The sequence below is a fragment of the Pleurodeles waltl genome, chromosome 4_1 (assembly GCF_031143425.1).
Source record: "Pleurodeles waltl isolate 20211129_DDA chromosome 4_1, aPleWal1.hap1.20221129, whole genome shotgun sequence".
Taxonomy (NCBI): Eukaryota; Metazoa; Chordata; class Amphibia; order Caudata; family Salamandridae; genus Pleurodeles; species Pleurodeles waltl.
In genome coordinates this window covers 462,720,715-462,744,965 of record NC_090442.1, presented here as the reverse complement: position 1 = coordinate 462,744,965, position 24,251 = coordinate 462,720,715, and the positions used below count along the sequence as shown (strand labels likewise).

The window sequence follows — 24,251 nt, the reverse complement described above, 5'->3', positions numbered from 1 at the left end:
TATATATATATATATATATATATATATATATATATATATATCCAAAGATTTCCTTTCAGTCCACAATCATGAAAAGGACGCCGGCACTCCAGACTTACTGCATAATAATCCATTTATTGTACCAGTTATACGAACTGAAAAAACACCCTAGGGCTCTGGGCAAAGCGTTTCAACCAAATCGGTCTTCTTCATAGCCCACCTTATTTCAAATGAAGAAACACAAGCTGCACCCCCCCTCCTTATATCCTGTTTACCATTAGACATAGAAGAAACCCTACAATTCAACAATTCTAAACATCAAAAATCAAAATTAAAGCATCTTCTCTTGAAGTACTGGGTTTTTCAGAACCCAGTGGTGCCAGGGAACACACCCTAAGACTTCGAGTCCTTCCTGTTTCAGACTACAGAAACACAGAGTCTTCTTGGTGAAGTCAAAGATCTTGTTTATTGGCTGCAGCCAGTAACAGGTATCCTAGAAGTACAACACGGTGTATATTCTCAGGAGACTGCTCCCCTTGCAAAGCTAACCTTCTCTTTTATACAAAATATTATGCTTTAGGCAAACATTCCTTATTTTACAGTTGACCATTCACATATTTTCACTACAAAGAAATAGCAGGGTTATGATGACAAGCCCATATTTCAGTTTGTCCAGCCCTCAATCAATTACCCGGCAAGGCTCAGTACTTTCATCAGATATCGACGGACCCCCAATATAAACAGGCACCTCCTCCTTGTAAAGCAAGTCATAAAGAAAGAAACAGGGACAGGTGTGTGTAAGATTAGGCATGGTTTGTGTGTGATGAAAAGGTTTTATGATGTGTTGTGCCTTGATACTAATCTCATTCGGCCACTGGGAAAGAAACTGGCCGAACAGGTTTGGCTTCAGGCAGTGGAGTCGGCTTGCTCAGGTCACAGAGGAGTCAGCAAAGATGTACGTGTCCTTCAGACTCGTTTTCAGCATTAGTCATTGGCCTATGTGAGGGCAATCACAAAATGGCTGTTGTTTAAATGGAACCTCAGAGTTTCAGGACGGAAACTCTGATATTCGGGTGATTTCATCACCTGAATATGAATACAATGCTTGTGCATACTATTCTAACCATTCTCGGTCTGCTGATACCAAAATCGTTGTGATACGACGATGTTTATAACACGGGTCCAGAATTTTCAGTACCACGGACCCTCCTTTTGCCCTTACATAGGCAATAACCCATACTCACGCTAATCTGAGTCCAGGTCTATATTCATAAAGTTGTTGAGATGTTGCTGTAGCATCATCCTATTACTTAGCTCGTCTTTTGATACAGGTTTCCTTACACACGATGTAGCACAGAGGCCACATATTGCAGGAGCACACTGTACACACAAACAGGACAGGAAAAGAATGGCTAAGATCATCCCAATGACTACCAGAGTCTTCCATCCCCAGGCGGATATCAGCTCCCAGAACCACCCCATCAATGACCAATCTCCTTTATCCACGTGAATAGATTCGGAGATCTTATGCAGTTTGGAAATGGCCTGGTAGACTGTCTGAGCGTTAATTGGGATGAAAACACAACAACTTGATTGGATCACTTTACATACCCCACCTCGGTCTGCAAGTATGACGTCTAATGCAACCCTGTTCTGAAGAGTCATAAGGCGATCCGACTGGAGCTCAGCAGTCAAATTACTAAGGGCACCGGCAGTTTCAACTACAGTGGATTCAACCACCCTTGTCAATTGCCTTATGTTCCTGCTGTTAACCATAGGACCCCAAAACGGCAGAAAACCCTTTACGAAATCTCCAAATTCTTGTCCTGTAGTGTCTTCTTTACTTATGACACCTCTAACTATCCTTGTCTTATGGTAATCTGCCACGGCCGTGTAGGTGGGAGGTAACAGGAACGAAACAAAACATGTGCCTGAGAAGTCAGGGGGCAACCATGTATAGGCTCTATTATGGCAGATGAAATAGGTACCCTTAGCTGCTAATAACGAAGGAGAAGTCTGAGACGCAGAAACATATGTTTCAGTGCAGATACTTTTCCATAACTGAGCTCTGGGATTCTTGCCATTACCTTGCAGACATAGGTGACCCTGATGGGGTACAATCCACATCGGGGAGGATCTCTTTGCTCGCTGGTTCCCACTCAGAGTAACTCCATATCCTGTTATGTTCCATCCAATATATGCTAGTGTCTCATCTCTCGGGATAGTCTCATAGGAAATATCTTCCCTAATCATATCTACTATACCCTTAGCTAGCGCACTATTCTTAGGATTATCTTTCACAGAACGTAGGGGGTTGGCTTCATACGCGTATATGAACACCGTTCTATATGCCCACACAGAACCATTATGGCTGAAAGGCAGGACCAGATAAGGGATACCTTTATCAGTAGTATGAGGCATAAGACTACACACCCAACATTTAGTTGTGTTCACTACTAATTGGTGTTGGTGTAGAAGCTCAATGAATGAATTGTTGACAAATTCTAATCTTCTGGCAGACTCGTGTTCAGGCAGGGGGTGAAAAGAATGCGAGGAAACAGTAGAAGGAGGTATGGGCTGTGTAATGGGTGCAAATGTCACTTGAAAAGAGAATAAAACATATCCTATTAAAAACGTCATTACACTGAGCAACATGAAAATCATAATATCAAAAATCGTTTCTTTGTCATTATTATAGACATTCTGGCTTTAAAATTCATCTGTTTGGCAGGTCTCTCATTCTTGAAAAACTCCATCCTCTCTAATTGCTGCTCGCGGTGGTATGGTGTTCTATGCTAGGGAATGCTTCTGTCAGTCCAGGGCAACTCCCTTAGACTGACCAGAACTGACGACCTAACGTCTTCAGCTGCACTCCAAAGACTTGGGCAACCACGACCCTACAGCTGAACCCGGATGGCGGTTCGAAAAGAAAAAAACAAAAATAAGAAAGTTTCTCGGATGAGAGAGCCGCACTTTAAAAAAAAAAATAGCAAAGGAACGGGAAAAAAATTATTTGTCCTTAGTTCTTGGTCTCAAATTATAACGGCTTTTTCCAGGTACTGTCTGGTTCTCGAACAAGAGTTCAGGCTCTGTAGTGTTCAATCGAATTGACGGTGGCACAGCTTCTTGCAAATTATTGTCACTTTCTCGTTCAGAAATTGTTCCTTTTACACGTTCATCACTAAATGGCAAAAAACGAGGCACAGTCTCAGTCTCCGAGTCAGCGATCCCCTCCTGGACCCACCGGTCGTACGGTAGAGGAAAAGGGACCCTCTTGCAGTGTACGCCGTGGATCCAGTTCTTTTTCCCTTCCACTCGAACAGCTGATCTTGTTGAGAGAAGGACGAGGTGGGGGCCGGTCCAACGGGGCTGGTCATTCTTTGTCCGCTGGAAGTTCTTGACCAGCACCCATGATCCAGGATCGATAAGATGTCCTGGAGCTTCAGAGACCTGAGGCAGAGTATCGTGAACCTGTTGGTGTAGAACACGCAATTTAGCCGTCAATTCATACAAATAATCAAGCACTACAGGGTGTTCGATCTCACTGAATTTTGTTGGTCTTGGCACTCCCCATATGTTGGCCAGGCGGCCGAACACAATTTCATAGGGACTAAGTCCCACTCGCGAATGCACAGTCATTCTTGTTGATAGGAGTGCTAAAGGCAGAGCGTCAGGCCATTTAAGACCAGAGCTCGCTTGTATCTTTGCCAACTTCAGTTTTAGCGTGCCATTATAGCACTCTACTAGTCCAGCTGATTGGGGGTGATTTGCAGCGTGGAATTTTTGCTGGATACCTAGCCCCTCACATACTTTTTTCATCACTCGACCCACAAATTCACTCCCATTATCACTCCAGACCATTCTCGGCATTCCAAACCTAGGGAAGAATTCTTTGGCAAGGGCTTTAGCTGTGGATAAGGCAGTGTTGTCTTTTAAGGGATATGCTTCTACCCATCTTGAAAAGGCACAAACAACAACGAGTACGTATTTCAGATTGTTGCACCTTTCCATGTGGATGAAATCTAGCTGCAAAACCTCGAACGGATACGTTGGAGGCGCAAAATGACCAGCTGGAGTTGGGGTTCCCCTACCAGGATTGTATTTCAGACACACCATGCAATTCTTGACCACATTCTCTGCACATTTAGGATTTCCAGCATTTTGCCATACTGGAGCCAACAACTTACAAATCCCTTTCACACTGATATGGGCCATTCCATGAGCCATTGTCACCACTGCAAGCACATACGCATCGGGTAACAACCATCGCTGATGTTCTGACAAGTCAACCCAACAACCATTTTCATCCAATTTACCCGTTCTTTCTTTCCACACCTTCAACTCTTTCTCTGAAGCTTCAGCTTGAAGAGACTTCACACCCTCTATCGTATCTTCACACATTCCAACGTCACCAACCCATCTTGCAGGGCCTGCAACATACATTCGATTCATCACATCTTTTGCTGTTTCTTTTGCGATTTCGTCAGCAAATGCATTGCCACGACCGACATCATCAGTAACCTTCTTGTGTGCACTGCATTTCACAATCGCAACTTGTAATGGCAAGGTCAGTGACTCAAGAAGCTCATTCACCAACTGACCATGCTGAATTTTAGCTCCATGCGAAGTCAGGAACCCACGTTCTTTCCACAATCGTCCAAAACTATGGGCCACACCAAACGCATACTGGCTGTCGGTATATATGGTCACTTTCATTCCTTTCGATAACACACACGCTCTCGTAAGTGCAATCAGCTCTGCTGTTTGAGCTGAATTATGTGGTATATGTGCAGCTTCAACAATCGTATGCAAAGTTGTGACAGCATATGCTGCAGTCGTATCACCATTCGGAAGCTTGAAGCATGAACCATCCACCCATAAGGTACCATCACACTTTACAAGAGGAGTATCTTTAAGATCTACTCTCCCTTTCGTTTCTTCTTCTGTCCTAAGAAAACAATCATGTTGTTCAACATCATTTGTTTCTACTGAAATCGGCAGTAACGTGGCTGGATTCAACGTATTGCACCTCTTTATGTGCACATGACTCGCTAACAGTGTCAACTCGTAACCTGACAATCGAGCACTAGTTAAATGCTGTGTCTTGGTCCTGTTTAACAACGTGTCCACTGCATGTGGAACCATCACAATCAACATATTATTCATCACTAACCCAGCAGAATGTCGAATAGAAACAGCTGCTGACGCTGTGGCTCTCAAGCAACTCGGCAATGCTTTAGCTACCGGATCCAAAGTTGACGAAAAATATGCGCATGGGCGCTGCTTGTCTCCAAAAGACTGTGTCAGCACTGACAATGCACAATCCTCTTTCTCATGGACATACAGTGTAAAGGGCTTACTGTAGTCGGGGGTACCCAACACAGGAGCCGAACACAATGCATTACGCAATTCGGAAAAACTTTTCTGACAATCTTCAGACCACGGAACGGGGTTCGGTGTATCTTTATAGGTCAATGCTACCAAAGGTTTGGCCAGCAAAGAAAAATTCGGTATCCATTGTCTGCAGTATGATGTAATGCCCAAGAAAGCACGTACTTCTCTCTGTGTCCTTGGCACACTCAATTTTGCAATTGCCTGAATTCTTTCTGAGGTCAGTTTCCTTCCCTCCTTCGATAAGAGATGACCTAAGTAGGTCACTTCTTGTCGACAATATTGCAGTTTTGAAAGGGACACTTTGTGATGTAAATCAGACAAATGACGCAACAACAACAAGGTGGCTTCTTTACAAATCTCTTCAGTGTGTGTAGCGACTAGCAAATCGACGTACTGAATAAGGGTAGCGCCGTCAGGTAAAACAATTGCTTCAAGCTGTGTTTTTAAAGCCTGACTGTATATTGATGGACTTTCACAGTAGCATTGAGGAGCGCGTTTGAAGCAGAAACTTCGGCCTCCTAAACTGAAGCCAAAAATATCCCTGCTCTCCTCAATAATCGGGATGCTGAAGAAAGCATTCTTTAAGTCAATCACCGAGAACCAGGTGGCGGAAGCTGGAATCATAGTCAATAGGGCAGTGATATTAGGAACAACTGGAAACTGTGGCACAACTATTTTATTTACCTCTCTAAGATCAATCACGAGCCTGTAAACAGGTGGCTTAGAGGGGTCAGTACGTTTCAAAACAGGCAGAACAGGACTATTACAAACGTTGCCTCTTGTCTCTTCAATTACATCTTTTTCAATTAAATCATAAATGATCGCTAGCAACGCCTTTTCACCTTCACTAGAGATCTTTTATTGTTGAATGCGTGGTAATTTAACAGTGGCTTTCAATGTCACAACATAAGGCGGTATTTCCAAAAGACCCACATCATTAGGACCAGTAGCCCAAATGATATCAGGAAGAAACGACAATTCGGTCGGAAGTTTATCCTTCGACAAATACATTGGAGAGACCATTTTCCTACCCAGTGTAAGTTGTACTCCCGAAGGAGAACAATATAATGTCACATATAATCTTTTCAACAAATCCAATCCTAACAAGTTTTCACCACAACCTGTCGTCAGAATAAGGGGTGCTTCCAATTCACAAGGTCCAACAGAAAGGGACATAGGACTAGAAATCGGGTTCCTAACCGGGGCGCCAGAAAAACCTACTGAAACATTCATCTCGCCAGACAAAGGTGCACCAGGGAGTTTTGAGTGCATAATAGAACTCTTTGTAGCACCAGTATCCAACAGAAAAGGCTCCGACACACCTGATGTAATCACCTTAACATAAGGTCCATTCTGATCTACTGGAACTAAAAAAAACTCCCTCTCTTCGTCTGTGGCTGTCCTAGCAATTATTACCTTCCAGGTTCTCATCTTCTGCATAGTAGTCGTCAGCATAGTACTGAGCTGTCCTACCAGACGCGTTATGTTGCTGGTCAAAACTATTCTTTGAGTTTTGAGACGGAAAGGAACGCGTGTTCTGGGGGAAACTTCCCCGTCCTCTACCTCTAGGAGCTTGTTGAACACCTCGACCTCTTGCGCCAGAAGCACCATTCGTACGCTGTAACAAAATAGGACAACTATACTTGAAATTACCCTCTTCTTTACAATATGAACACTGATTGGGACCTACAGGAACACGTGGTTGAGAAAACTCGAACCTTTGCGAGTTTCTCTGGAACTGTTGAGGTTGCTGATAGTTACTCTGACCACCACGTGGCAGATACGCCTGTTGTAAAAGAACCTTCGTCTTTAATTCTTTAGTTTTCTTGTCTGCTCTATCCTTCTCATCTTTATCCCTATTTTCATAGTACTGTGCAGTAGCCAATATTTGTGCTGAAGAGGAAACGGCCCAAGAACTCTCTGAATCCTTCAATTTCTTACACAGCTCGGCAAGCAAATTGTGCACAAACTTGTCGACGAACAACCGTTGACCACCTTTTGTACTCATATCTTGACCACTGTGGTCGATAAACGTTTCCTCAAACCTGGTGAAGAAATCAGACACTGTTTCATCTTTCTTCTGCTTACACGCAGACAATTTATCCCAATTCACACGCATCGCAGGCATTAAAGTCTTCATGTAAGTAATGATCCTAGCAGGCAGTTCTGCTACCAAAGGCTCAGGCTTGGCACCACCAACTTGTCTATCATTTGCAGCACTAATATTAGCCCATGAGTCACCTAACTCTTGCGCATGATCTGTATGGCGAATCAATCCCCACAAAGGCTGTGGAACAACATTCTCAAATAACATGTCTATGTCGGCTAAATTCATAATGCATGAGTCTGCAGTCTGTGATAATTCCTTATAATACCCTGCAGGGTTTTTACGGGGATCAGGCAAAGTCTGCTTAAGGGCTAAAACTTCAGCTCACTTCCACGGAACATGTACCCAAACACGCTGAAAATTAGCTGGGACAGCATCAATTTGATTAGCAACATCAGCCGCAACGGCGTCCTTCCATACCGGAGGGACTTCTCTCATTGGGTACTGTCGCACCCTTTTTTTTTTTAACAGAGGAGTCATGTTGGAACAATGACTGAGAAGGATCCTTATTCCTAAAGGACAACAACGTCGCAACTGCTTTCTCAACATCGGGACCCACAATCGTGCCCTTTTCAAACTCAAACCGTACACGGCACAAATCAGGCGGATTTGTTTCCAAATCATTATCCTCCAATTCCTCACAAAGGAAAGCACACATTTTCTCAAAAACGTATCTTTGTTTCGCTGCTTCCCATTGACGGAAGACATCCATAACAGACTCTACATCGTATCTTAAAGGGTAAACAACCCATTTACGCGCCATACAGTCAAACATTTCTCTCTCTCGAGAATTAGGCAGTTGACTACGCGACTGCTTACGCTCCGAATCTGGGGTCATACCAGACGACCCAAAGAGAGGAAATATAAGGCTGGCAACAGTATCTGTCATTCTCTGTCGGACAGAAGGCGAAGTTGATGAAAGAACAGGAGGAAAAACAGAGGGAGGCAAGGCAGACGCAGAAGCAGACGCAGACGCAGAGGCAGTATCAGGAAGAACACCAGAAGAGGCAGTCGATGTAGTACATAAAGTCGTAGGAGGTACAGATGGAGCAGGTAGCGAAGTCGGCAGCCCTTGAAGGGGCTGCGCCATAGTAGTAGGAGCCAACTGAAGAGGAGCTGGCGGCTGTGGAAGAACCTGAGGCACAATAACCAGAGGTTGCACAGCTAAAGGTTGCGGAGGTGCTGTAGCATTCTGCACATAAGGGGGTGGCGACCTCAACAAGTGTGACATTAAAGGATCTTTCTCAAGTTCTTTTGCTGCATCTTGCTGAAGAAGCGGAAAAACTGGATAACATTTATCGGTCACCATTTTACGTTGCCTGTGCAACTGCTCATTCATCTGTTCTTCTTCATCATCTTTAAACTGCATGGCAGCTTGCATTATCGAGATACCCTCTTCCCTCTTATTTCTCTTTGCTAATTTAATTTCCTTCTGTTTGGCTTCCTTACGCCATAGGCGGAAAGAGTCAAACATCGCCAGCCGGGCTTTCTTCTTAAAAAGTTTAACCTCCAGATTATCCAGAATCTCTGTGTCAAAACTACCATATTGGGGCCATTTTAAAACACCATCTTTCCTGGTGTATCGGATCCATACTTCATTATATGTGAGGGGGCCTATGCCATGTTTCACATATAGTTCATAGGTTGGAGTTCCAATCGGAGGAACCGGACACGAGTCCTCCAATCGGGAATCCCTATTATAACCAAGACAAAACAAATTTCCAGGTCTGCTAAGACCAGGCATCTTGGCTCTCCAGTCTAGCTTCAAACTTCAAAGTTTTATCGAATACGATAGTCTCGTGAATACACGAATCCCTCGGTTTTGGTACTTGCAAGTTCCAAATCAAAGATCCCACGGGGATACCAAACTAAGAACCAAACTAAGGACTGGGAGACGCTCCACTTATACTTAACTGAGGTATCGATGACGTCACCAGAAGACTCGTTTATCGTTTCGCTCTACCAAACCATCAAGGGTCCAAAACAGGGCGATAGTCAGGGCAGCAGTCCTTCGTAGCCGTCGGGAAGCTGGGAACCTCGCAGTAAAGACTTTCGGACCACGTCGACATACAGGGGTCGATGAAGTGGCGGCCTCCCTCCAGAATTTTCACACGAAGCTCCTCACGAACCTCTGGCTTGGACTGGTACCGCTGAAATCGCCCCACGTTGGGCGCCAACTGAAGTACTGGGTTTTTCAGAACCCAGTGGTGCCAGGGAACACACCCTAAGACTTTGAGTTTCAGACTACAGAAACACAGAGTCTTCTTGGTGAAGTCAAAGATCTTGTTTATTGGCTGCAGCCAGTAACAGGTATCCTAGAAGTACAACACAGTGTATATTCTCAGGAGACTGCTCCCCTTGCAAAGCTAACCTTCTCTTTTATTCAAAATATTATGCTTTAGGCAAACATTCCTTATTTTACAGTTGACCATTCACATATTTTCACTACAAAGAAATAGCAGGGTTATGATGACAAGCCCATATTTCAGTTTGTCCAACCCTCAATCAATTACCCGGCAAGGCTCAGTACTTTCATCAGATATCGACGGACCCCCAATATAAACAGGCACCTCCTCCTTGTAAAGCAAGTCATAAAGAAAGAAACAGGGACAGGTGTGTGTAAGATTAGGCATGGTTTGTGTGTGATGAAAAGGTTTTATGATGTGTTGTGCCTTGATACTAATCTCATTCGGCCACTGGGAAAGAAACTGGCCGAACAGGTTTGGCTTCAGGCAGTGGAGTCAGCTTGCTCAGGTCACAGAGGAGTCAGCAAAGATGTACGTGTCCTTCAGACTCGTTTTCAGCATTAGTCATTGGCCTATGTGAGGGCAATCACAAAATGGCTGTCGTTTAAATGGAACCTCAGAGTTTCAGGACGGAAACTCTGATATTCGGTTGATTTCGTCACCTGAATATGAATACAATGCTTGTGCATACTATTCGAACTATTCTCGGTCTGCTGATACCAAATTCGTTGTGATACGACGATGTTTATAACACGGGTCCAGAATTTTCAGTACCACACTCTCCTCCATTCTTAATTCCTTTTCTCAATTTTTCAAACATAATTAATTTCTCAATAAAGCCACTTTTTCATCATTTCACTAAATACACAAATGTCATTCTCCGTCCAATCATATTAATATTTCAAATACTAAATTCATTTCCTAATTTTCTACACCCTCATAATATTTACAAACCTTATTACTCACTGTAATGCCTAAATCAACTACTACCAAAGTTCCAAGAAAAATAACAAAAATCATTACAATACATTTCTCAATTGGAGGTGAAGGTGCCAGCTAATCGATTCATCCAGCACCTGGTTCTCATAGATATCCCATTAACCCACATGTACATACAATTCTTCATCCTGGTTCAACCCCCACGGGGCTCTGCTGTTAAGTCTGATAATATATTCCGATTCCATTTTCCTCAAAGTCCGTTCCCTGTCTCCTCCTCGTGGGGATAGCAGGGCCCTCTCAATTCCAAAGAATAACATGTCATCAAGTCTCCCCTCATGAATTTGTCTGCAGTGTCGTGCTATAGGATAATTGGCATCATTATTCTTAATCGCCCGCCAGTGTTCCAATATCTGTTTTTCAGGAAAGATTGTGCTGCCCACATAACAAAGATTACACAGACATTTTATGATGTACACAGTATAATCCGAATGACAATTTATGAACTTATCAATCTTCTTCTCCTCCCCCGTGGGCAACATATACGTTTTACAATTTTTACTGTATTTACATGCCTTGCATCTCATGCATTTATAAAACCCTGTCTGTTTCATAAATCCTGAATTCTCATTTTTGTTTTTGTTCACATAACTATGTACCAAAATATCCTGCAAAGATCTACTCTTCCTGTACGTAATCTTTGGATAAGGGCCCATTATCGAACCTATAACTTTGTCCGTTTTAATTAAATGCCAATATTGCTTTAAAATGTTCACCACTGCTTTAGAGCCGGCATTGAAAGTAGTAATACATCTTATCACCTTCTCATCATTATCTTGCTTTCTTGGAAACAGGATGCTTTCTCGATTGATGTTCGCTACCTTCCTACAAGCATTCTTGATTACCCTACCGGGATAGTCTCTAGCTCTAAACCTAGCAATCATGTCACTTTGTTCTTTCTCAAATCTATTATTCGTACTACAATTCCTTCTTGCTCTTAACAATTCCCCATAGGGTATGCTCCATTTAAGTCTAGCGGGATGGGCATTCCTAGCATGTAAAATGCTATTACCTGCTGTGCTCTTTCTATATAAACTTGTCTGAACTTTATCTCCCTCTATTACAACTAGGACATCCAAAAACTCCATCACCTGTCTGTCCATTTTGTACGTGAACGTCAAATTAAACTCATTCCTTTGTAACCCCTCCACAAAATCCAGTAAAACGTCCTCCGGTCCATCCCATATAATAAAAATGTCATCAATAAATCTTGTCCGAAAAAACAGATATTCCATCCACCTATTATTCTCTTCTGTCATCACATGTTGGGTTTCCCACCAGCCCATAAATAGGCATGCAAAACTTGGAGCAAAACAGCTCCCCATCGCAGTCCCAGTGATCTGTCTGAACCAATTGTCATTGTACAAAAAAAAGTTATTTTCCAAACAAAATTTCAACATTTCTGATAACATTTTTGTATGTTCATACATCTTTAAAGGCTTATCCCTGAAAAAATACTCACATGCCTTGATCCCTAAATCATGATAATACTGGTATAAAGGGATACCACATCTACAGTTACCATAATGTAACTTCGCTTCCAAGGGATGTCCTGAATTTTGGTAATAAAATCCTTACTATCTCTACAGTATGAGGTCAGGCACAAAACATATGGGCATAAAAAATTATCCAAATAAATAGATGTATTTTCTAGTTAGAAATGGGGTCCATGGATGGCAGTCAGTTTGCAGGGACCCTCACTCTATTTAGGATAGGGAGATACACACCTAAGATCACCCCTGCTCACCTCCTTAGTAGCTTGGCACAAGCAGTCAGGATAATCTCAAATAGTAAAGTATTTGTACAATGACACACACTAACACCATGAAAACATCTCAACACCACTTTAGGAAAATAGCCAATATGTATCTGATTAAAACAAGACCAAAACAACAAAAATCCAACATAGACAGGCAAAGTTACGAATTTTCAAAGATTAAACTTCAATATAGCGCTAAGAAACTCAAATGCTTCAGTTTGGCGTAATCACAGGGTTATGCCGGAGTAGTTCCCAACAATCTAATGCCAATGGCACCGGTCACGGAGCCGCACAGAACCCCCCCCCCCCGTCCCCTCCATTCCCCCAGGTACAGTACCTTTCAAAAGTGAGGACACAAGCCAGTGCATGGAGTCGGAGAAGCGCGGCGTCGCTGGATCCGGTGCAGTATTGGTTCCGGTGTAGCGTAGCCGTGGAACGGAGGCATGGGTGTGAAGCGTTGGGGCCTTGCTGTGGAGCAGTGGAGATGAGGCTGCATCGGTGTAAAGCATTGGTTCCTTACGCTCCAGCAGGGTTGATGTCCGGTGGGTCAAGACACGGTAGGACAACCTCAAGGGGTCACGCCACGGGGCTGCAGAGTCGGGTGTCATGGACGTCGGTGGCGCGGCACACAGGACTCACAAAGTCACAGGACATCAGCTAGGCTCTGGCTGCATCAGGCCTCCAATGTCAGTCGGGGTCCTCACATTCCAGCAGGGACCACAGCTTTGGTTGCAGACGGCGTCACAGGGTCAAGCATCTGCGTCAGTCCAGGCATCATCCGGGCGTCAGTGCACATAGTTTTTCTTGGTTTTCAACCGGCCTTCACTCCCCAGGGCCCAGAAACTGGAATAGGCACCACCTGGTGAGTTGGGGTCCTCAGCAAGTGAACCCAGAGGCTGGTAGGTGAAGTCTTTGCTGTGCCAGAGACTTCTTAACTCGGAGGCACGTTAAGTCCAAGCCCTTGGGGAAACCTGACAAGCAAGATACACAGCAAAGTCCAGTCTTTGCCCTCTCTAAGGCAGAAGCAGCAACCGCAGGCCATCCTAGCAAAGCGCACACACAGCAAAGGGGCAGTACTCCTCCTCCAGCTCTTCTCTTTGGCAGAGGTTCCTCTTGATCCAGAAGTGTTCTAAAAGTCTGGGTTTACCAAGTTCTGCCTTTGTAGTAGACAAACTTAAAAAGAAAGTCTCTGTTGTTGACAAGATCCTGCCTTGCCCAGGCCTGGCCCCAGACACACACCAGGGTGTTGGAGACTGTATTGTGTGAGGGCAGGCACATCCCTTTCAGGTGGAAGTGTCAGCTTCTCCCTTCCCACTCTAGCCCAGGAGACTCATCATTATATGCAGGACACTCCTCAGCTCCATTTGTGTCACTGCCTAGAGGGAATTCACAAACAGCCCAACTGTCAGTCTGACCCAGACATGGATTCTGCATGCAGGCAGAGGCACAGAATGGTTAAGCAAGAAAATGCCCACTTTCTAAAAGTATCATTTTCAAACAGACAATCTAAAAACCAACTCTACCAAAAGATGAATTTATAAATTGTGAGTTCAGAGACTGCAAACTCCAATTCTCTATCTGTTCCCAATGGGAAACTGCACCAAAAAGATAGTTAAGGCAGTCTCCGTGTTAACCTATGGATAGTGCAAAAGTGAAAAACGAATTTGGCAGTATTTCACTATCCGGGCATATAAAACACACCAGTACATGTCCTACCTTTTAAATACACAACACCCTACCCACAGGGTTAGCTAGGGCCTACCTTAGGGGTGACTTACATTTAGTTCAAGGGAAGGTTTGGGCCTCGTAAGTGGGTAAACTTGCCAGGTCGAATTGGCAGTGCAAGACTGCACACACAGACACTGCAGTGGCAGGTCTGAGACATGTTTACAGGGCTACTCATGTTGGTGGCACAATCAGTGCTGCAGGCCCACTAGTAGCATTTGATTTACAGGCCCTGGGCACCTCTAGTGCACTTTACTAGGGACTTACTGGTAAATAAAATAGGCAAATCTGGTATAAACCAATCACCAATACAATTTAGATAGGCAGCATATGCACTTTAGCACTGGTTAGCAGAGGTAAAGTGCCCAGAGTCCTAAAGCCAACAAAAATTGGTCAGGAAAAATAGAAGGAAGGAGGCAAAAAGTTTGGGAATGACCCTGCAGAAAGGGCCATGTGCAAAATATATACACACACTCATATATATATATATATATATATATATATATATATATATATATATATATATATATATATATATATATATATATATATGTGTGTGTGTGTATATATGTGTGTATATATATAGATAGATATCACTTAAGAAACAAAAGGTTACAGGGGCGTTCTAGTCTGGTTCTGAATTTACTCACACAAAACCAGAGAAATTCAGCAGTTATCGTTAGAGTTCTCTCAAGTAGCTATAACTTTCGCCCATGCCATGCACAGTTTTTTCTTTAATAATTTGACTTCTAATTTTTCATTGATATGTTTATTGATGTTATAAAAGTTGTCATGAGTGCTGTAATATCTGGGGTAATTAGCAGTGCATGTCGAGGGCTCGAGTTATGGTTACCTTAGGCTGCAAGTTATAGTTACTTTAACTATACCTGCTGAATTTCTTTGGTTTTGTACGAGTAAATTCAGAACCTAACTATAATGTCCCTGTAACCTTTGAGTTTCTTTCAATTAATTTCTATGTTTTTTGGCCAGGCCCTGCAACCAACCCCCTAAAACCACTCAACCCCTCAGCAGGGCATGGCCTTTGGCCATGTGCAGTGGGAGCTGGCCATGTGCAGCAGGAGTTGGCCAAAGAACCTGTCTCTCTGGGTATGAGAATAGGTGTAAGAGGGTGTCTCTGGGTGTGAGAGGGTCTGTGTCAGTATGAGAGTGGATGTGAGTGTCCTTTCTGACATATTTGGTGTTATTCCATCCATGTTCAAAGCTGCTATTAGAATTAGCTTGGGAAATTCATTCTTTTGTACCCTCCTTCTTCTCTGCCCCAGCTTGCTGGATCACCCCGAAACTTCCCATGCACAATAGGATTCTTCAGCACAGTATTTTTTGGAAACTTTCGTGAAGATTTGTCAAATGGTCAAAAGATATAGGCAAGCCTTAAAATGCTTTTTCAATGGAAACATGGTCCTAACTATACCTATTAGCGATCGCCAGTAGTAAAGGTGTAGGTATATATACATACATAGGTAGGTATACATACACACATAGGTAGGTATACATACACACATACAGAGAGGAGAGAAGCTAGCGGGATATAGACAGCTGGGGGCTTTTGTTGCTAGCCATGGCAGCACAATGGCTGAAAGATAGAGAAAGTGCAGCGGAGAAAATGTTTTGTGATGAGAATGAACCTGAGGATGCAATTTCAAGCGAACCACCTGTGCAAGGAGCTCCGTTGAGCGATGTGATGTGAAGGACATTGTTAAGCAATTAGAAAGGTTGCAAAAGAAGGAAATATTGAAATGGTGGGAGAGCAAATCCCACCAAGGCTACCTGAATGTAGGGCACGTCCTGAGCAAGCTGCAGCTATTGATAGCACAGACATATGAAATTGCCAGTCTGCCAAAGGAGTGGGCAGAGAACAATTTAGAGTTCTCAGGAAGGATGATGGCAAATCTTAATAAATATGCAGATATAAATTGTGACGTTCTCATGGAGGAAATAGCTTGAGAGTTAAATTGGATCCAAATCAGAATCCGGTGAATACATTTGAGACCAATATGAAAGGGCAGCTTGAGAAATATGAACTATCGATCAAGGACAGAAAAGCTCTCAAGTTTAAGATAGATAAAGTAGATTATCAATGAGGCCAGATTTTCACTTTCTCACAGCGGTTTGAAAATTTACGAAGACAGAGGTTATCAGACAGTATATTGACTGGGTTGAAATGGACAGAGAAAAACTTGTTTTCAATTCAGCTCTGTAGTGGAAACAGACATAGAAAAAGAACGGAGAATCCAGAATGTTCCTTCAATGGAAGATGAATTGGATTTTTCACGTTTAGACCTGACTCTCAGTTTCCGATCGCTACAGAGCAGAGAAAGAAATCTCAGAGGAGGAGGAACCTCAACAGAAAAAGAAAAAAGAAAGATACGGCAGGACCAAAGAAAAGTTTCAGATTGAAAAACAGGCCAGTGAGGAAGGGATATGATTAAATTCACAATGTATAATCAAATTTTCGGAAATGACTGAGTGAGGATGCGCAAAATATCTTGTCCTTTGGATTTAATTTATTGTACCCCAGCCCAAATTAATTACAGCCAAACTAGGATTGACCTGTTCAAATCTGTGAGGAAAATCAAGTTAAAAACTTAAATCTACACTAAGTCAGAGCAAGCCCTCACACCTACAGGACTATGCAGTAAATGTATTGGTGTTTGATGTTTCTTTAATCAAGGAGTTGGCTGTATTGGAGACGACCAATAAGAGTGATGAACCAATTATGTAAGAAGTATTATTTCAACAACAGGTTTTGAACCTGTATGAGAGTCCAACAACTCCATTCAAGGCGTCTGCATTCATTCCTTCCCTGCCCAAAGACTCAATTTACATTTTTTCTAATTTAGTGACACTAAAACTGAAGAATGTATAAATTCAGATAGGCAAAAAGAATGATACAAGACACACAAGAGCATTGTTCAAGTAGAAGCAATTGATGACTAAGTTGAAGAGTAGAAGTGATGTGGCAATACGACATGCGGAGGCAGCATTGTCCTCTGGCCTTTAGAAATTTATCTCGATATAGCACTTAATCAATTTAATGATTTCAGCTGCTACTGCAAAATAGATCATGGTGAGGTTAAGAGTCTGTTGAGCTTATTGGTGGAACTTGGTGGTTGGAGGGGGTCAGGTTTGATCATTCAGGAAGAGTATCAGTTCCTGAAAACAAACTTTCCAATTTTGCAAATTTTTTATCTTATCCCCAAAGTCCACAAAAATGTGATTAACCCCCCCACATTATCTCTGCGCCGGGAGGGATTTTGAACATACGTCACAATTGATAGATTATTCTTTTACAACCATATGTAAAATATCTGCCCTCCTATATCCCAGATACGGGAGACTTCCTGAAAAGTGTCTATGATGTTGGTTGGGAGAATGAGTTTGTGTTAATCACCTAAGATGTGACATCTCTCTACACAAGCAATGGGCATGAAGACTGTTTAAAGGCATTACAACTTTTTTTTAACACAAGACATTTTGTTCTGCAAGCACACTCAGATGTTGCTATGGATCGCATATTGGTGCCTGGAGAACAATTTCTTTCTATTTGGAAAGGATGTATACAACCAGTTGAGAGGGACAGCGATGTGCACCTGCTTTGCCCTCAACTATGCTAATTTGCACATGGGCTGGTGGAAGGACCAGGTGCTAGTACGTGAATTTGAACAGGAGTGTGCAGAAAACATTGTTTTATGGACGTGCTTCATCGATTGTTTTTGTCATCAGGAAGGGCACAGAGCAATTGGCAATGAGTAGAATCTACAATTTTCTACCTAGATCAGGAAGCAAACTGTACATTTTTGTTTTAGATCTCACGGTCTTTCTGAAGGGAGGCAGGATACACACGTTTTGCAAAGCCACAGTAGGGAACACCACATTACACACTAGTAGCTTCCACCCAAATAAGTTGAAATATGGCATACCTTATGCTGAAAATATGTGCATACACAGGAATAGCAGGGGCGCTCAACAATTGTTAATTGTTCAGGATGAACTGGCTAGTAGATTTGGGAAAAGGGGCTACAGTGAGGCAGTAATACAGGGAGCGAGAGATAAAGCAAACAGAAAATCTAGTTAGAAACTCTTGTTTGGGAAAAGGAAGCCCAAGATGACAGGATGTCAATAACTGCGTATGATTACTGGTTACAGTGCACAGCATGTTCAATTGAGAGCTATTTTGAATAGAAATTGGCCTCTGATCAAGAATAATCCCGCAATAGGAGACATGGCGCCAGATAGGCCGTTGTTGATTTTTTGTAAGTCCATGAGGCAAGAACTTGTTGTCAGTAGTCCAGAGTTATCTGAAGACAGTACATGGTTAACACACAATCCTGGATTCAGGAAGTCCCATAGTTGTAAGGCCTGCATTTTACAGGTCAACACATCTCAAGTGTTCTCACCATTAATGATGACCCACATATGTATTAACAAAGGCCTGCATTGTAAAACTGAATTTGCTGTTTGTCCTCAAATGCTTCTGTCCCAAACTCTATGTAGGGTGTACAACTTTGAAAGTCCACCTTTGAATTTCACAGCATATTGGAGCGACTAAGGACAGAAACCAGAATTATCCCATAGCCCGACACTTTGAGGAGTGTCATGGTGGTCGGGAGGGTGAACTGAGTTATTTTGTACTTCATTTAGCACCCAAAATAGTGTGGGATGGAAATAGGGAACAGCAGCTGAGAAGATTAGAATCCTGGTACATTCTTATGCTCGACACAAAAACCCCCAAGGGGTTTGAATGTAGATGAAGATTTACATGTCCATCTGTAGGTAGAGGATCTGCCTTGACTGCATTCCTGGAGATTGACTTTAGGTTAGTAGATTGGGGCACTGAATTCAGCCATAGGTATATTGTGATGTTTCTCTATTTTGGTCGCGGTTTTTTAAGTGGTCAGCAAAAGTCTCATGCGTACGTATTCAATTTTATTTGCTATAATATGTTATTTAATTTTGAGCAGGAGGGGTGTGCATAGTAGTGGTACATAGGTATGGACGTGGTTTCACTAGGTTTTCATGTTCTTTAACAAGTATGTGTTTGCCCACTTGGGTTGGGAGGCTTTAGGCGGCGTTTATTATGATACGTTGTGATCCTGTTTGTTAATTTATTCATTGTATTGTTTAATGTATTTGTGACCTTTATGCAATTTCAGAGGTTTAATCATGGAACTGTGGACTAAAATGAATGGTAATTGCACTGTGATTGAGTAATTTTTCCACCCACTTGGGTTGGTAGGTTTTGGTCGGCTTTCGTTATGTTACATTGTGATCATGCTGGTCAATTTAATTCATTTTAATATATTTATTTAATTTATTGTATTTTTGACATTCATGCAATTTTGGGGTTTGACTATAGAAATGTAGAACTACAATCAACTCTAATTGCACTGACATTTCACTGTGCACCCTCAAAGTATTTTTTCTATGTCGATGGGTTAGGTATATGTCATTTATGTGAGGCTTGTAGATTATTATAAATATGGTTGTCTATTTAAACATGGTAGTTTTGAGAAAGGACACATGAAATATGACAAGCCTTTGAAAGAATATATATTTATATATATTGTGTGTGTGTGTGTGTGTGTGTGTGTGTGTGTGTACACATATACCCCCCTCCACACACACACACACACACACACACACACACACACACATATATATATATATAAAAATAACCTACTGGCAATCGCCAGTATGTAGTTATAGTTCGGACCATGTTTCCATAGAAAAAGTGATTTTTTTTACTTGCCTATTATCTTTGACGCCGTTTGGCAAATCTTCAGGAAACATTAAAAAAAATGTTTTTTAAAGTATACAGGTAATTATTTTTGCGCACAGAAAGTTTCAGGGTGATCCGTCAAGTGGGGGCTGAGAAAAAGAGGACCTTTGAACACGCTTACAGCCGGAACCACTTGACAGGAGTACACCAAATTTGGCAGAAAGCTAGCTTTCGGTACGCAGATTGTGCTTTTGATTATTTGGTGTAAATCAGTCTGGTAGTCTAGGAGAAATTAAAGGAAATCCAAATTTGTATATCTCTGGCACGACGACTTTGCAAATACTTACGAGCTCGTGCAGGGAAATGCACAGCTCCGATTGGCTGCCAACACTTCAAACTATGAAGTGTTGACAGCCCTCTAGGGACTCGGCTTCAGCCGAGTCCCACATAAGCATTAAAAAAAAAAAAAAAATTCAAGTCAAAGGGCCAGGGTGGAGCCACTTTGACCCCTTTTACTGTGGTGTGGGGTCCCTGAGAGACCTCCCCCAGAGCAAAAATATATAGTTTAAATTTTTCATGCAAATTCGCGACAACGTTGCAATTTTCTTTTTTTTTTTTTTTTCTTTTTTTTTTTTTAAGTGCCGACTCCTTGTTTCTTTCTATGCTTTGGGGGGGGAGGGGGTGGCACCTCCCCGGGGCTCTAATTATATGGAATGCAGGGGAGCCATCTGGCCCCCTGTAGTCCCCAGGACTGCTGCCTCCCCGGGACATTAATTAACAGCTCTTGCTTACCCAGAGCAGCGGTTTCCTCTGTTTCCCTGCCCACGAGTAAACATTGCTCTCGCAGAAAGGGAGTTGCTTTAGCGGCTGCACAGGAGGTGGGGAGCCAGCTGGGACTGCAGGGGCCTCCAGGCTCCCCCAGCACTCCCTAACTTTGTGGCTGGGTGCCCTGAGGGGCACCCACGTCACATGGCTAGACCCTGAGATCGACCTTGGGGGTGGGGGGCCTGTGGCCAACCCTTATAACCATCCAACCCCAGGCTGCGCACGGCCAAATGAATCACTGAAAAAAAAACAAAGGATACAGGGCCGTTATAGTTAGGAAATAGAATTAAAAAACATGGACATTCAATAAAAAAAAACAAAGGTAAAGTGACGTTATAGAGTGGCTCACATTTCACACGTACAAAACCATAGAAATTCAGCAGTTATTGATGTGGTCATCTCTCTTCAGGCCCTTGATGAGGCATGCTGCAGAAAATAGGGAGCCTAGTGTGGAATATATTAGGCTGTGGAGCAAGGCATTGTATTCATCTAGATGCCAGAGTATAAGCACTTGAACAGCAGTTCTGAAGTTTCATTTTAGGGGGAATGGTTTCGCTTTCTTTTCCTGAGATCAGTCAACCTGATGTTTTTTTTGCTAGTGTTCCTTGATGGCAAGATCAGTGTCCATGGTAAATTCAAGTGACTTCTCACTGGGTTAAAGCAAAGGCTCATGCCAATACAGATGTATCGCTGAGCCAGGTTTGGGCTAGTTTGCTGCCTGTGCTAAGCAAATAGTAGGATTTCTGTTTTGGTGGTAAGTTTCAGGTAGTGAAATTGTAATTATTAGTTACTTGAGGGGGATAAAAATCACCAATTTTAAATTTACTTTTTCTCTGTCCTTTCATTTCTTATTCTCTCATATACAATTCTTGCAGGTTTATTCTTCAAAAAGGAAATCTGGTGACTTTGTTTTTAATTTGATTTAAAAAAAAATAAAAAATCCCTAAAATGAATGATCACAGATTTCTTATAGAGAAGTCATTTGTATGTAATGTGTTCTCCTGTTGAGCCATTGGCTTACACTTTCAATGCAAAAAGATACTATGCGACTCATTTATTTTGTCTGTATCCCCTAGGGTAGTGTTTTCCAAACTGTGGGTCACGGCCTACTAGTGGGTCCCCAGTTGATTTATGATGGGTCGCAAAAGCCAAAGCAATAAACAAAGAAGCCTTTAAGTTATGTATTTATTGGTTCACTATAGTGTCACAGTTGCTGCTTGAAAGACAGAGGGAAAACATCAGGCAATGACTTCTGACAAATTGTTGCTTATATTTTTAACATGCGGATTGGTGTTTACAAGTTCCTCTCACTTTGCGGTCAGGGAACGTAATGTGAATTATGTGACAGTTTTGCTGGGGTGGAGGAAGAGTTAAAGGAGTCTATAGGATGTCATTTATTTGTAACACACAACACACCTGATAATAATGCACATTTTTATTATTTTTGGTAATTTTGAAATGTGATCGAAACAACGTTTTTAATGGGATCAAAACAAATGAAGACACTACTTCGTGATGCCAAAATGATAAGAATATTCACTCATGCCCGATTTCGACGCATTATCAGTTGTGCGCAGTATAGTTTTATCAGTAAAACGGTATGTCTGCAAATTAAGTGAAAATTTCAATAGAAAATGTGCTCTCTGTAAATGACAGTGCACTGTCACACGATGCTTAAATTTCATCAAAAAATCGCATGCCTCATGTCCATTTAAGCTAATTGGGTCGCCAAAATTTGTCATTCTAGGAATTGGGTCGTGGTTCTGAAAAGTTTGGGAAGCACTGATATTTCTTTATTAAGAAGCTGTAGCCTTTCTGTAGATTGGTAATTGTCCTTTTAAAAATATCAGTCTTATCTCAGGTGTTAGACTATCACGACCAATTAGTCTTTCTTATTAAAAAAAATGGTCTGATTCATATCTGTTTCTTCAAGATCTCTGCAAGTAGCTCAGTGTATACTGCAAATAAAATTGCTCTAGGGAGGCATATTCTCAATTTTATCCTTTCAACTCCACATGGTTCTGTCTCATCAATATGATTAATGATGCCTGATATTGTGGATCACCTTAGCAAGAAATCGCATTCCATTTGTGCATCAACCCATGACGTTCATGCCAATGAAAAAGTGTTCCTGATATTTTTAGTGTGATTTTGGTTGGATAACCTGCAGCGTCTGTATCGGTTTTTATGATTATTTTTACGAGGTTTTGGAACTTCAGATACCTTAGTCTGTATCCAGGGTTTGGGAGTTTTAGCCACCTGCCATGTGTACCTATGTGTTTTATGAAAACGTAGGTTATTTCTTCTTCAGTTTTTATATTATTACATTTGTTACCAGGTGTGCATTTAAGTGTGTTCAAGCTTTGTGTGTGTTTCATTCAAAAGCCAAAGCGGTCAACTTTGCCTAATTTAGAAGAACTTTGCCTAATTTAGAAGAACGCCTTGTCACCGTTAGTATTCGGTGATGAGCCCAGTTTATTTTTTCATATACAGCGGTTAACGACTTACACTGTTATACACATTTTGATAACGATCTTATTTTAATTACTTTAGGATGTTTGGCAACTGAGAGCACGACTTGTACAAGGAGAAAGAATAAACCTTTGAAACTCAGCGAGCTGAAGAGCGGGATCATGCAGCAACCTTTAACAGTAAAATAACTGTGTTAATGTCATTAATGCCTTCTAACGATATACTCAGAAGCTGGGACCGTATGGTGAAATGACAAACACTAGTGATTGTTGAATTGCATTCTCTAAGCGTCAACAAAGCTACTGTATTGGCCGATTCGAAATTGTGATGAGTGTAACTGCTACATGGTGATGACAAAGGTGAAATACATACTGCAGATGCATTTTAATCAGAATTGGTGATATCTTGACAAATAAATACTTACTATTAAATCAAAATTATGAAAATCATCACACTCTAGTCTCGAAATTAGCCTTCAGAAATAGTACACTATTGACAGCCTCGGGATAAATACTTTGATTGCAGGTGTCCTGTCGTATACTTTGGAAGAATTAACAAATGTCACTCACTCAAAACTGAATGGGGAGTTTATTGTCCATCCATCCTTCTCAGGCAGAACATGAAACTAAAAAAAAAAGCATTTAGAAACATTTAATAAAAAGATAACTTTTAGATCTTTTCGCGGAATATTTCAAATAAAATTGTACTACTCACTTACCCATGACGTGTTTTGTGATTACTTACTGTTTTAATCTGCTAATTAAGGTAACCTAAAATCCTTCACAGAAAGTAGCTGTTAACTAAGATGCAACAGTAAAATGTCCTACTGCATGCTTTAAACAGTGTGTATTTCTTTTGCACTATAATGGATTTGCACTAACACAAATAGTTTGTCCCTACTTCGGGGGGAATTCTAATGCAAGCTTTGCAACACTCTTGTGTATCTTATGCAAATGTAGAAATCGAATTGAGCACACGTAGGTGGCCCTGAAGAAAGCCTAGCCAAAG

The 24,251-nt window shown here is 41.9% G+C and overlaps 1 protein-coding gene across 1 annotated transcript in view; it reads left to right on the top strand.

Moving 5' to 3' along the window:
• LOC138287842 (phytanoyl-CoA dioxygenase, peroxisomal-like) overlaps positions 1-23,960 on the top strand; it is a 256,379-nt gene extending 232,419 nt beyond the window's left edge. The window contains exon 9 of the mRNA XM_069228748.1: positions 23,325-23,960. Coding sequence (XP_069084849.1) covers positions 23,325-23,378 — 54 coding nt within the window. The 3' untranslated portion in view covers positions 23,379-23,960. The remainder of the gene's footprint in view (positions 1-23,324) is intronic.
• Positions 23,961-24,251: the final 291 nt, after the last annotated feature.